The following is a 13,755-nucleotide window of genomic DNA, read 5'->3' as shown; positions in this document are numbered from 1 at the left end:
ATTCTCGTGGCCCGGTGGACTAGCCACTGAAGCTCATTCTTGATTTTTCTTGTGCAAGTGTATAGGCTTGGAGGGATCCTTTTGAAAATCCAACCATTTCAGGTAGTCCAGATGGCCCAGGCAGCAAGGATGATGACCTCCAAAGCGAAAGGCAAGTCTATATGAGTTTTCATATCATTGATATCCATTTGTATGGCCTGATATAGGGGAGCCTAGTTGGGACAAAGGTAGGACCAGCAAACCCTAGCGAAGGGGCAACGAAAAAAGAGGTGATCTCTTGTTTCAAGCTCATGCAGATGACATAACAAACAAGAGTATTCCTCCAGGGAGAAATTCTTGCGTTGTAACATGGCCCTGGTGCTTAGTTTGTTGTTAATGAGCAGCCAGGAAAAATAATATAATGATTTAGTTAACAGCATGTGTGCCAAAACCGTTTAGTAACTGGTAGAACATCATGCTCACCCATGAGAATCTTGTATATGTTGTTGACTTTGTAAGTGGTTCCATCTGCTGGACATTGCAACAAATCATGATATGTGTGAAGGTCAATCTCACAAGTTGGAGAAGAAAATTAACTTGTTCAAATGGCTCTTTAGAGAGAGGTAGATGGAAAAGATCATCCTGGCTCCATAACTGGCTAATAGAAATTTGATCAGTCTTGGCAAAGGGAGTGCAGATGAGGCCAAAATTTGAGTATAAGGCTGACCATTCCAAGTATCAGTCCAGAATTGGATAGAGGTACCATTGAGTACAGTGCAGTTGGCCATGTTTTCGTAGATATGCATTAGTTTGAGACAATCTCTCCACCAAAAAAGAAGCAGCAGTAGGCTGATCAACATGTTGCACATTGGCATGGTATGCTTCCCAGACCAAGTGGCCCCATGGTATATCATGATGATTGAAGAACTTATGGAGCATCTTCATCAGCAGACTATTGTTTTGTAACTGTAAATTGAGGATCCCTAATCCACCCTGCTCTTTAGGTTTGCATACTAGCTCCCATGCTGCCGCCAAAAGGGAGGACTCTTTCTTTCCAAATCTTTCCCTCTCCAAAACAAATGTCTCCCATATTTGTCAACTTAAGTAATAATGCCTTTATAAAAAGAAGAAAACTCATAAGGAAGGTGGGTAATGAAGATAGGAAATAATTGACCATCAGCAGCCTCCCATCATAACTCAGGTAGTCAGAGCACACACCGAGTCTTTTTTGAATTCTCTCAATAATATACATGAAGTGTTCCATTTTGGGCTTTCTTATGCTGAGAGGAGCTCCCAGGTAGGTGAAGGGGGATTGAGCTATAGAGCACCCCAGAATGCCAGTCCGAGCATGAACCTCCTCTTCTGATACATGTATAGGAATCAGGTTTGATTTGTCATAATTTGCTTTTGAGCCCAGAAGCTCTAGAGAAGGAATCAATTCGGAGTTTAAGCTGGGACAGTTGGGTTGAACAAGCTGACAAGATGATGAGGATGTCATCAACATATTTAACAATGGGAAAATTTGGACATGAGGCAAAATTAATAGGTCTTTGTATTAAATTGAGAGAAGTGCATATTACACCCCCAACTCTAGCCCTAGTCTAATATACACCCCTCAACTCCAATACCGTCTAAAATACACCCCCAACTCTCAAAACCGGCTAGAATTCAACTCTCCCCTCCCTGTTGATCGGTTTTGACCCAGTTTGACCGGTTTTGACTGAGTGAACAGTAAAAAATAAAAAATTTAAAAACAAAAAAATATATTTTTTAACAAAATTCAAAAAGTTCCAAGTTTTTGCACCGCGTGAACAGTAAATTCAAAAAAAAAATCACCTTTTCAGCATGTTTGGATACCTGAGTAAATTTGAGATGTCCGTAAATTCGAAAAATATTCAAAATTTTCAGCATGGTGAACAGTAATTCGGGAAAAAAATCCAAAAAAAATCACCACGCGCTCAAACATCATCCATGCAAAAAAGGGTTTAAAAAAACAATTTTACTGTTCACCAAGCTGAAATTTTGAAAAAAAAATCAAATTTACGGACATCTCGAATTTACTCAGGTGTCCAAACATGCTGAAAAGGTGATTTTTTTTAATTTACTATTCACGAGGTGAAAAAAACTTGGAACATTTTTGAAATTTTTCAAAAAAAATATTTATGATTTTTAAAATTTTATTTTTACTGTTCACTCAGTCAAAACCGGTTATACTGGGTCAAAATCGGTCAACAGGGAAGGGAGGGTTGAATTATGGCCAGTTTTGAGAGTTGCGGGTGTATATTAGATGGTATTGGAGTTGGGGGGTGTATATTAGATTAGGGCTAGAGTTGGGAGGTGTCATATGCACTTCTCTCTATTAAATTCTCCTGCACGACATCATTGAGAATAGTTTGCAGGAAATCATCCTGCCACCACAAATAATAGCGGGGAAAGAGGATCCCCCCCCCCCCCCCCAAGTAGGGAGGGCCTAGTTGAGCCGCCGCCGTCTTGAAGAAATAATTTAACACAAACTCTAACAAAAACTCGAAGAAAGATCAAAAAACTAAGCCCTCCCATTGGCTACGACCGAGATCCACTCCGCTTCTATGGTCCTAAAGCCACCGCAGACGAGTCGGGCCAACGGCAACGCCGGCAAAAGGCAAAGGAACCCTATCTTTTTAGAAAGGCGGCGGCTGTAGCAAAGAAGAGCTTGGTCAAACTTTGAAAGTATTTATTCGTAAAAAAAACTTAGAAAACGTTGACTTTTTGATTGAATTTATATATGCCACCTGTTTTGGGCAGGACGAAGGTAGTAATAGTTGTTTCATTCGTTTTTTTACGAAAACACTAACGCCCACATGTATAGCAACATTGCAACTCGTCCACACATTTGGATCATCGTCCAGTTAAGTTTGCACGAATCTTAACACATCGAGGCAATTTTCGTGTGCCACGTAGCACAAAGCTGGTGTGTGGGCGTTAGAGAGGTCGCCCACATGCCCCACAACACGCGTTTGCTAGCTGCGCTGTGTGGGCGAACTAGTTTCTGCCCACTATGTCACCACCTAGTCCATGCGCGTGTGGGCAAACTGCTTTTCGCCCACACGACAGTCGTATGTTATTGGATGGCAACTGCAGTTGCGCGTATATGACAACTAAGCAAACACACATGGCAATTCCACTATTCGCCCATACATAGCCCGTGTGGGCTGCCCCCCAGCTCATACCATACACGCTGTGTGGGCGAATGCCTTTTATGCCACACGTATGGTGGGTATGGGTGTCTTTTTTTAATGCAACGAGCAAAACGAAATGCCCCATCTCGTCGTCTGGTAGCACAAAGTCATTTCCGCGAACATGTCGTGTAAATTCCAGTTCCGGATAATACCTTCCCCAAAAACAATGGGAATGATAACCTCAGTTTCATCGACCGTCCTTGTCCTTCTCCACTTTTCTAAGACGGTGAAGCAGACGACGTACTGAATGACCATATTTCTTCCGCGAAGTTCAGCAAGTTCACATTATTTAGGCGTTTGGGTCAGGGTCAAGCACGACGAACGTGACCTCCACGGCGGAAATTAACACTGCTACAATTATTTTCCTTCCCGACGAAGCATCTGCCTCGTTTTATGTCGCCGCTGCCCTGCTGACTTGTTCGTCTCAGTTTCCACAGCAGCTTGCAGTCGCAGAGATGGAAGCCCCTGACCAGGTAATCAAATGAATCATGAAGATTGCAATTTTTGTGTTCATCAGTTCATCTTCATCATCGATTTGATTGATATATTTCGCTCGTCAATCATCACGGCATCTGAATCATGTGTTTGTTTGTGCGTGCGCAGGAGAATCCTTGCGCCATCTGCCTCGGCGGCATGGCCGCCGGCGGCGGGCAGGCCACCTTCACGGCGGAGTGCTCACACACCTTCCACTTCAATTGCATCTCCGCCAGCGTCGCGCACGGCCACCTCGTCTGCCCGCTCTGCAACGCGCGCTGGCGAGAGCTGCCGTTCCTAAGACCCACCGCGCCGGTGCCGCAGCCGCAGCCGCGTACGCTGCCTAGGCTGGGTCGTCCCGTTCCCATGCACGCCGTGCAGCCTCCGAGCGAGCCCATAGCATCGCCTCCTCTCATGCACGGCGGGATGCCTCCGTTCCCAGCGCAGGTACCGCTGCCGCCGCACGGGCATATCATGCAGCATCACCAGCCGCCGCCGCCGCCGCCGGATGCGCAAATCATGCAGCATCACCAGCCGCCGCCGCACGTGCACACCGTCCAGCATCATCAGCCGCCGCCCGAGCCTGCGGTCGTCTTCAACGACGACGAGCAGGTGGAGCCGGCCTCCGGGCAGCCAGCTGACAGCACACCGGCAGCTGCGTCGAACGGGGCAGTGGTCGTCAAGACGCACGCCGAGTACTCGGCCGTCGCCCGGGACTCGTCCAGCGACAACTTCGCCGTGCTCGTGCACGTCAAGGCTCCATCGATGGCCAACACCGTGGCGGCCGGCAGCGACAAGCCGCCGCCGCGCGCGCCGCTGGACCTCGTGACGGTGCTCGACGTCAGCGGCAGCATGAGCGGCCACAAGCTGGCGCTGCTGAAGCAGGCCATGCGGTTCGTCATCGACAACCTTGGCCCCGACGACCGCCTCTCCATCGTGTCCTTCTCCTCCGAGGCGCGCCGGCTGACCAGGCTCACGCGCATGTCGGACGCCGGGAAGGCACTGGCCGTGAGCGCCGTGGAGTCCCTCGTGGCGCGCGGCGGCACCAACATTGCCGAGGGGCTCCGCACGGCCGCCAAGGTGCTCGACGAGCGCCGGCACAGGAACGCCGTCTCCAGCGTCGTGCTCCTCTCCGACGGCCAAGACACCTACACCATGATGAGGCGCCGTGGATCGTCTGGCGTCCAGGCCAACAACTATGAGGAGCTCGTCCCGCCCTCCTTCGCGCGCACTGGCGCTGACGGTGAGTGGTCCGCGCCGATCCACACCTTTGGCTTCGGCAACGACCACGACGCGGCCGCGATGCACGTCATAGCCGAGGCGACAGGCGGCACGTTCTCGTTCATCGAGAAAGAGGCTGTGATCCAGGACGCGTTCGCGCAGTGCATAGGCGGCCTGCTCTCCGTCGTGGTCCAGGAGGCGCGCATCGCCGTGTCGTGCGTGCACCCCGGCGTTCGTGTCGTGTCCGTCAAGTCCGGCCGTTACGAGAGCCGCGTCGACGAGGACGGCCGCGCTGCGTCTGTTCGAGTTGGGGAGCTCTACGCCGACGAGGAGAGGCGTTTCTTGCTGTTCCTGGCCGTGCCAAGAGCCGAAGCGACAGACGGCGACACCACTGCTCTGGTGAAAGTGGTCTTCAGCTACAGAAACGCGGCGACCGGCGCGGAGGTGAGCGTGACGGCCGAGGACACGGCGGTGGCGAGGCCAGAGCACGCGCCGAGCGCGTCGGAGCGGTCGGTGGAGGTGGAGCGGGAGCGCATCCGGGTGGAGGCGGCAGAGGACATCGCGGCAGCGAGGGCGGCGGCGGAGCGGGGCGAGCACCAGGAGGCGGTGGAGATCCTTGAGAACCGTCAGCGAGCGCTGGAGCAGTCGGAGGCGGCAGGGGACGGCGACCCCATGATCATGGCACTGGGGGCCGAGCTGCAGGAGATGCGCGAGCGCGTGTCAGACCGGCAGAGCTACATGCGGTCGGGCCGGGCGTACATGCTGGCCGGCATGAGCGCGCACCAGCAGCAGCGCGCCACCTCCAGGCAGATGCTGGAGCCGGAGGAGCAGCAGACGTTGATGAGGGCGCGGAATGGTGGACCGAGGAGGATGATCAGAAGAGGAGTGGGGTCGATCGCGGGGGGATATAGGGCGGCGGCGCCAGTGGCCGAGGCGTCCAACGAGGCGACGATGTCGTACGCGACGCCGGCCATGCGCGCCATGCTGCTGCGCTCGCGTGTGGCGCGGGGGGCGTCGACCGAGCAAGGACAGCAGGAGGAGCAGCCGCCCATGGCCGGAGAAGAAGATGCCGGGAGCTCCGAAGTGAAGATCCAAGCCCCAAAGGAGACGTAACCAGTAGCCATTCTGCATACGAGCTATCATTTCGAGCGAGTTTGGACTTGGAATAATTTTATTGCTTTTTTATATACTGGGACAAATTTGGTGAGTGTTTCTCCTGTGTAACTACTACCTGAGTGTTTTACAGGGACGCATAAAAGTTTGTTTCTTTTCTGAAACACCACCTGAAGAGTTGTGGAAAACAAATCTTTTGGGGGTAAACTCGAATGCAAATCTCATGAACACTATTAAAATTCATGAAAACTTGAAAACATATCTGGGACACTAAAGAAACATGACTCTTTCTCTAGAAAAATGGAATGCCTTTTAGAATTATCTGAACTTTTTTACAAAAAACTATGCAAACAATTTTAGTTACATAAATATTTTGAAACATACATAACACTTTCTCTACGTGAAGGTTATATAAAAATAGAAAACATTTCTACATTTGCATGGCCATTTTTTCAAATATGACAAGACTTTCTAAAATCACATGAGCATTTTTTGAAATGTGCAATTTTTTTAAATGTTTACACTTTTATAACATTTAAAGAACACAATTAAAAATTTATTTCATTTTCCAAAATGTGCAAAAAATAAAATAGGTGAATGCTAATATAAATACCAAGAGCTCAATTTCCTAAAATACGTAAATGGGTTTTGAATTGAAAGCATTTATTTTATTTTCTAAAATTATAAGGAAATAAAAGTTAACAGATAAAGAAAAATAAAATAAAGCCATGGGCGAGTATGCCAAACACTTTAATTGGTCGGTCCAATCTCTAAAGTTGTAGTCGGTGCGGCCAATGATTGTTGTTGTTAGTCCTTTCTACTTTGGTCTAGAGGAGATAGTTAGTAAGATTGAGTAATACTCTCTCCATCTTAAAACAAGTGTCGCTAATTTAATACAAAATCAACTACACTTATTGGGAGGGGGGTAGGCAAATAATCTTTCCATCTCAAAACGAGTGTCGTTAATTTAGTACAAAATCAAGTACACTTATTTCTTGAGCGGGCGGGGGAGGGGGGAGGGGGGAGGTGCTTTAAAACATTTGATTTGCTTCATTGAGCCGGGGCATCACACATCAGCTTAGGGTGTTGTTTCTACAATCGTTGTCCTTCAAAGACGAGAACCCACTAAAACTACTGGACATGCCCCTTTTGTTGTAAACTTTGTTTGACACTCATTGGATCAAATATGCCATTTCTAAGAGCATCAACAGCCAGACATAGCAAATATAACCCCTTAAACGCCCGCGGACGCGTCCGGTCAGTGATCGGCAGTGGCGGGTGTAGAGAGTGAACAGGATGGGCCGTGCCCATCCAAGGTTTTTTTTCAATAGCTTAATATCATAGGACAAAAGTTAAAATATTATGAAAAAGCAATTTTTATGAACAGTTATACAATTGGCCAACCCTGGCCCATTAGGCTATATCCATTACTGGTGACCGGGCGTGTCCATTTTAAACCCTTATTTATCCGTCCGTGCAATCACACTCCTTATTTTCATTCTCATATGTCTGGTCACTTGCATGTGATTGGTGGAGATGAAGGGAGAGAAAGAAAATAATGAATAAATAAAGAGAAAATGTGGTCCGGGTAGGGTCGCGTCCTTTGGCGGACTGTCGTGCTTGCCCGGGCGCGTCCGCGAGCCCTCATATCCTCTCTACATTTGAGATGAGTATGAGGGTTTGCAGACAGCTCGGGCGTATAGGGATGATATGAGGGGTCCGGTTAGGTCCTTTTTTCCTTCTCTCTCATATTCGGTCATTGACCGGGCGCGTCCGCGGGTGTATGAGAGTTGGTTTGACGTGTCCGGCTATAGATGCTCTAACTGATCCCTATAACCGGTTAGAGGAGTAAAAATTTGGTTTTACTTCTGCAATCGGCACCAAGCCGATCCTCAATCAGCACTAGTGGAAGATAAATTATTCTCAGCGACGCAGCGCCTCCTTATATTTACTAAACCGCTCAACAGTTGAGTAAAAAAATCCTCTTTCCTTTGCTGCCTTCCCAGCCCCACTGCCACACCGCATCGATGCCGTCGCTGCCCTCGCACCTTTGCCGGCCACCACACGCCACTGCAGATGCTCCATAGGCTATGACTGCCGCCGCCGCCGGATTTGGCGCTTCCCGCCACCAGTGACTGTGCCTTGCCATGGATTGGCCGGGTACTAGACCGCACAGCCCCAGCAACGCCTCCGTGCCGCATGCAGATGTTGGTTCCTCCTCTAGCCACTCAGATCTCTCCCGTCGGCAGTTCACTGGCAAAGACACACCCGACCGTTGCCCGGGCTTGGTGCTAACACAACGGCTCGTCGGCTCACCGTTGCCGGTTATAAAGTGCAACGATTGCCCACGGCAGGTGGTGCGCCGAGTTTCTACCACGCCAGAACATCCCAGATGGGTGTTCTTCAAGTGCAAAAAAGATGGGGTATGTGCTTCTTTTGATTAGGTTGTCACGGATTCGACACACTTTCGGTAGCTCATTGTTTGCTCAAATTTGTGTGTAGTATGGATGCAAGTTTTGCTATTCGAAAGAAGATTGCATCGATCTATTGAAAGCACAAAAATTGATAGATGCTCGTGCACTCGTTGCTGGAATGGAGGCTAGAGATGATACTAGATGCGAAGCAACATAGAATTCTACGGAATCGAAGAAGAAAGAAGTGTGCAAACTCGAGAAGCCAATAGAGAGAATCAACAAGAGTAAATGGCACTGGCGGTCTAAGAACTTGCCTTGCGGGTCCACTTCAGTCACGATACTTGCAAACCAGAAAAAACCCATCATAGAATTTGCGTTGCGGGTGCAGTTTGGTCACACGGGCCATCTGAACCGGCCAGCTGCCTGTTTTCTCTCTCTCTTTTGCGGTTAGGCGCGACACACATGACGTCGGTTGGGCGCGAAAATTGTCATGCGACGCTCAAGTGAGTCCCTAGTCGGCCTTGTTTATTTGCACAATGGCCCCTGGTTTTATAGGTAATTTTGTATTAACCTCTTAAGTGCCATGACTCCCGTTTTGCTCCTGTTTTGTTTTGCACAAAGGCCCCTGCTGTTTTTTTCGCAGAAAGAGAACATGAGAAGCAGCCATCAACGTGCCATAGAGGACACACGAATGGATAAGCAAGCAAATAGGTCTGCACATAGGCGCTGCATGCATGGAGCACATGCACCCGTGATTTTTTTTTCTCTTACAATTTTTGTTTTGTTTTTCTCCTTTAGTCGTACATATTCTCTAGAAATATTTATTGTTTTAATATTTCATTCATTATAAAAAATATATTAAAAGAGTGAAAACATTTCGATTGTACCGTAAAAAAATGTTCAGCGCATATTGAAAACAATCTTGATAGTGTATTTGAAAAAGAGTTCATTGTGTAAAAATCACCATGTATTCAAAACATGTCCATCATTTATTCAGAAAAAATGTTCATCATATATATGAAAAGTGTCCATCTTGTATTTAGAGAATGTTCACCATGTATATAGAAAAATTACGATTTTAAAAATGACCGTGTGTATTTATAAAATGTTCACAATGCATTGGAAAAATATTCATTACATATGTGAAAAAGTTCATCACGTATTTCTAAAATGTTATTTGCGCATTCAAAAAACATTTATCACATATTGGAAAAGTGTTAGTCAGGTATATAAAAAAATGTCCATTGTCTTTTTGAAAAATGGCCATTGTGTATTTGAAATATGTTCATGCATTTAAAAATATATTCACCACATATACGAAAAATGTCCATCACTTATTTAGAAAAATGTCCACAGTGTATCTAAAATTGTTCGTATATTTAAAAAAGTTGTTACATGCTTAAAAAATGTGAATGTCATGATAAGTAGCAGGACCGAGCAATTAATATGAATGACATGACAAGCAAAACAAAAAGAAGACGTACAAGGAAAATAGGGCAGGCCATGCATACCTGTCCGGATCAAAAATCTAAGATACTCTCCGGCCGTGTATCTTCTGCGGCCATCAAGATACAGCAGTAGGGGCTTTGTGAATTAAAAAAGAAAAACAGGTGGAAAACTTGAGTCACAACACTTCATATGTCAAACACAAAATATCTACAAAGCCAAGGGCCTTTGTGTAAAAAACCAAGGCCAGCCGGGGACTCAGGTGAGCGGCATATGACAATTTTCGTCCTTTACTGATGTCACGTGCGCCGCACATGACCGCAAAAGAGAGAAAACCGGACGGCTAGCCGGTTTAAATGGCTCATGTGACCAAATTGCATCCGCAACGCAAGTTCTATGACGGGTTTTTCCGGCTTGTTAGTATCGTGACTAAAGTGCACCCGCAAGGCAAGTTCTTAGATCGCCAGTGCCATTTACTCTAAAATGAAAACATAAAGAAGATACTAATCCAACTAGCGGGAGCAGTTATGGAAGTTTGATATCTTTTAAAATGTCTAATTGTGGTTTTTATTTCTTTGGTTTTGCTCTCGTAGCGAAGAATTCGTGAATTAGCTATTACATACAATATATCAAAATGTTGTTGAATGAAGTAACCAAAGAAATGTGTTTCGATGACCAAATATGAAATGCTAATGAAAGAAATTACTACGTTATATATAAGGAATCGGTTAGGTCCGACCCAAAACTCAGTGAAGTAAATTTACTCCACCACCGAATACTCCACTATTTGTAGGGAATCAAATGCCCCGAGGGAGAATTATTTGAGTCGGGGTGGACAAGGCGTGGCCTGCATGATGATATCTCACATTGCTGTTCTCTATTTCCTCCAGCTGCCTCGTTTTATATATGTCGCTTATGTACATCCGGTTAGTATAACTTGTTCGTATCAAATTAGCTTCCATTTCATAGCAGCTTGACTTGAATAGATGGAAGACCCTGATCAGGTGTCCTCGCTGACCCTTCTTCTTTCAGCTGAATCCATCTGAAGTGTAATGTGTGTTATCCGTTTGTGCCTGCGTAGACACATCCTTGCGCGATCTGTCTCGATGGCATGGTCGCCGGCGGTCGGCAGGCCATCTTCACGGCGGACTGCTGCCACGCGTTCCACTTCAACTGCATCTCCACCAGCGTCGCTTACGGCCACCTGGTCTGCCCGCTCTGCAAAGCGCAGTGGCGCGACCTGCCGATCGTGCGGCCGCCACCACCTGCGCCTCCGCCTCCGCCGCCCCGTGCCATGCGTGTCCCGCAGCCTCCGCCCGTGCGGCCGACATCATCGTGGCCGCGCATGCCCACCCAGCAACGAAGATCGCCGCCACCGCCCGTGCATTTCCTGTACAGTCAGCCACTGCCCGTGAATTTCGTGAACGGTCAGTCCCCGCCATCGCCGCCGCAGCCGGTGCGTAATGAGCAGGTTCAGTCACCGCCACCGCCCATCTTCGGCGACGACGAGCGGCTTGGTCCGGCCTATGGGCCAGCAGGGGCTGCACCGAACGGAGCAGTGGTCGTCAAGATGCACAGCGAGTATCCGGCCATTGCGTGGGACTCGTCCAGCGACAGCTTTGCCGTGCTCGTGCACGTGAAGGCTCCCAGGATCACGGAAACCATGGTGCCCGGTGGGGAGGCGCCCCGCGCGCCGCTGGACCTCGTGATGGTGCTCGACGTCAGCGGCAGCATGTGTGGGTACAAGCTGGCGCTGCTGAAGCAGGCAATGAGGTTTGTCATCGACAACCTTGGCCCAGACGACCGCCTCTGCGTCGTGTCCTTCTCCTCCGAGGCGCGCCGGGTGACCAGGCTCACGCGCATGACGAACGCCGGGAAGGCTCTGTCCGTGAGCGCCGTGGAGTCCCTCGCGGCGCGCGGCGGCACCAACATCGCCGAGGGGCTCCGTATGGCAGCCATGGTGCTCAACGAGCGCCGCCACAGGAACGCCGTCTCTAGCGTTGTGCTCCTCTCCGACGGCCAAGACACCTACACCCGCATGAGACGATGGGGCCCGTCGGGCGGTCAGGTAAACGACTACGATGCGCTCGTCCCGCCCTCCTTTGCGCGCACGGCCACAGACGGCGACTGGTCGGCGCCGATCCACACCTTCGGCTTCGGCAACGACCACGACGCGGCCGCGATGCACGTCATCGCCGAGGCGACGGGCGGCACGTTCTCGTTCATCGAGAACGAGGCTGTGATCCAGGACGCGTTCGCGCAGTGCATAGGCGGCCTGCTCTCCGTCGTGGTCCAGGAGGCGCGCATCGCCGTGTCGTGCGTGCACCCCGGCGTTCGTGTCGTGTCCGTCAAATCCGGCCGTTACGAGAGCCGCGTCGACGAGGACGCCGACGAGGAGAGGCGTTTCTTGCTGTTCCTGGCCGTGCCAAGAGCCGAATCGACAGACGGCGATGTCACTGCTCTGGTGAAAGTGGTCTTCAGCTACAGAAACGCGGCGACCGGCGCGGAGGTGAGCGTGACGGCGGAGGACACGGTGGTGGCGAGGCCAGAGCACGCGCCGGACGCGTCAGAACAGTCGGTGGAGGTGGAGCGGGAGCGCGTCCGGGTGGAGGCGGCAGAGGACATCGCGGCGGCGAGGGCGGCGGCGGAGCGGGGCGAGCACCAGGAGGCGGTAGAGATCCTCGAGAACCGTCAGCGGGCGCTGGAGCAGTCGGAGGCGGCAGGGGACGGCGACCCCATGATCATGGCACTGGGGGCCGAGCTGCAGGAGATGCGCGGGCGCGTGTCGAACCGGCAGAGCTACATGCGGTCGGGGCGGGCGTACATGCTGGCCGGCATGAGCGCGCACCAACAGCAACGCGCCACCTCCAGGCAGATGCTGGAGCCGGAGGAGCAGCAGACGTTGATGAGGGCGCGGAATGGTGGACCGAGGAGGATGATCAGAAGAGGAGTGGGGTCGATCGCGGGGGGATATAGGGCGGCGGCGCCAGTGGCCGAGGCGTCCAACGAGGCGACGATGTCGTACGCGACGCCGGCCATGCGCGCCATGCTGCTGCGCTCGCGTGTGGCGCGGGGGGCGTCGACCGAGCAAAGGCAGCAGGAGGAGCAGCCGCCCGTGGCCGGAGAAGAAGATGCCGGGAGCTCCGAACCGAAGATCCAACTCCAAGCGCCAACGCAGACATAAACCAGTAGCCATTATGCACATGAAAAAATGGAGCACGACCTGTCATTTAGAACGTGTTTGGACTTGGGATAATTTTATTGCTTATTTTATACTGGGACAATTTGGTGATTGTTTCTCTTGTGTAACTACTACTCGATCAGGATCTCAGAAACCTTTTTTATATATAAAAAACTATTCCCTCCGTCCCAAAATAGTTGTTCTATAAATGGATAAAATGAATGTATCTATAACTAAAATAAATCTAGATACAACCATTTCTATGCTAAGTATTTCCGGACGAAGGGAGTAGTACTTAGTACTCAATCAGTATGGCTATTTGTCCACGCATTTGTTTCTGTTCTGAAAAGTACCACATGAAAGTAGTACGGATTTGTTTTTTTTTTGGCGAAAATACAAAAAAAATAGGCAAAATGAAATACAAAACTGTTGTATTAATAATCTATTCTAAGTGTGCGAATACTTATAAAATTACAAGATCATTTAAAAAATAGAAACTTTTTAAATGAGCACTTATAAAATTCGTGAACACTTTTTTGAAAAGCATGAACATTTTAAAAAAATTGACACTTAAATAAAACATGATTCTTTATCTACAAATATGGAACATCTTTTCAATTATGTGAAGATTTAAAAAAATTGCAAACACTTTTTAATTACATGAATATTTTGACACATACATAACACTTTTTGAAAATTTCATCAAGCT

At 49.1% G+C, this 13,755-nt stretch overlaps 2 protein-coding genes across 2 annotated transcripts; both read left to right on the top strand.

Annotated features, from left to right (window-relative positions):
* Positions 1-3,477: 3,477 nt before the first annotated feature.
* LOC123105922 (E3 ubiquitin-protein ligase WAV3) lies at positions 3,478-6,235 on the top strand. The gene is made up of 2 exons (XM_044528105.1): positions 3,478-3,670; positions 3,801-6,235. The coding sequence occupies exons 1-2, from the start codon at positions 3,653-3,655 to the stop codon at positions 6,003-6,005; spliced, it is 2,223 nt and encodes a 740-aa protein (XP_044384040.1). The 5' UTR covers positions 3,478-3,652; the 3' UTR covers positions 6,006-6,235.
* Positions 6,236-10,851: 4,616 nt separating this feature from the next.
* On the top strand, positions 10,852-13,049 carry LOC123101790 (E3 ubiquitin-protein ligase WAV3-like). Its single transcript, XM_044523080.1, has 3 exons — positions 10,852-10,869; positions 10,947-11,276; positions 11,319-13,049. The coding sequence occupies exons 1-3, from the start codon at positions 10,852-10,854 to the stop codon at positions 13,047-13,049; spliced, it is 2,079 nt and encodes a 692-aa protein (XP_044379015.1).
* Positions 13,050-13,755: the final 706 nt, after the last annotated feature.

The sequence above is a fragment of the Triticum aestivum genome, chromosome 5A (assembly GCF_018294505.1).
Source record: "Triticum aestivum cultivar Chinese Spring chromosome 5A, IWGSC CS RefSeq v2.1, whole genome shotgun sequence".
NCBI classification, from domain to species: domain Eukaryota; kingdom Viridiplantae; phylum Streptophyta; class Magnoliopsida; order Poales; family Poaceae; genus Triticum; species Triticum aestivum.
The sequence above is the reverse complement of the archived record's forward strand: the minus strand, read 5'-3'. Positions and strand labels throughout refer to the sequence as shown.

What these genes read in the sequence shown, in the direction of transcription:
- LOC123101790 (XM_044523080.1), top strand. An exon ending in TGTACAGTCAGCCACTGCCC is followed by an intron (nt 11,277 to 11,318) that starts GTGAATTTCGTG and finishes TCGCCGCCGCAG; the next exon opens with CCGGTGCGTAATGAGCAGGT.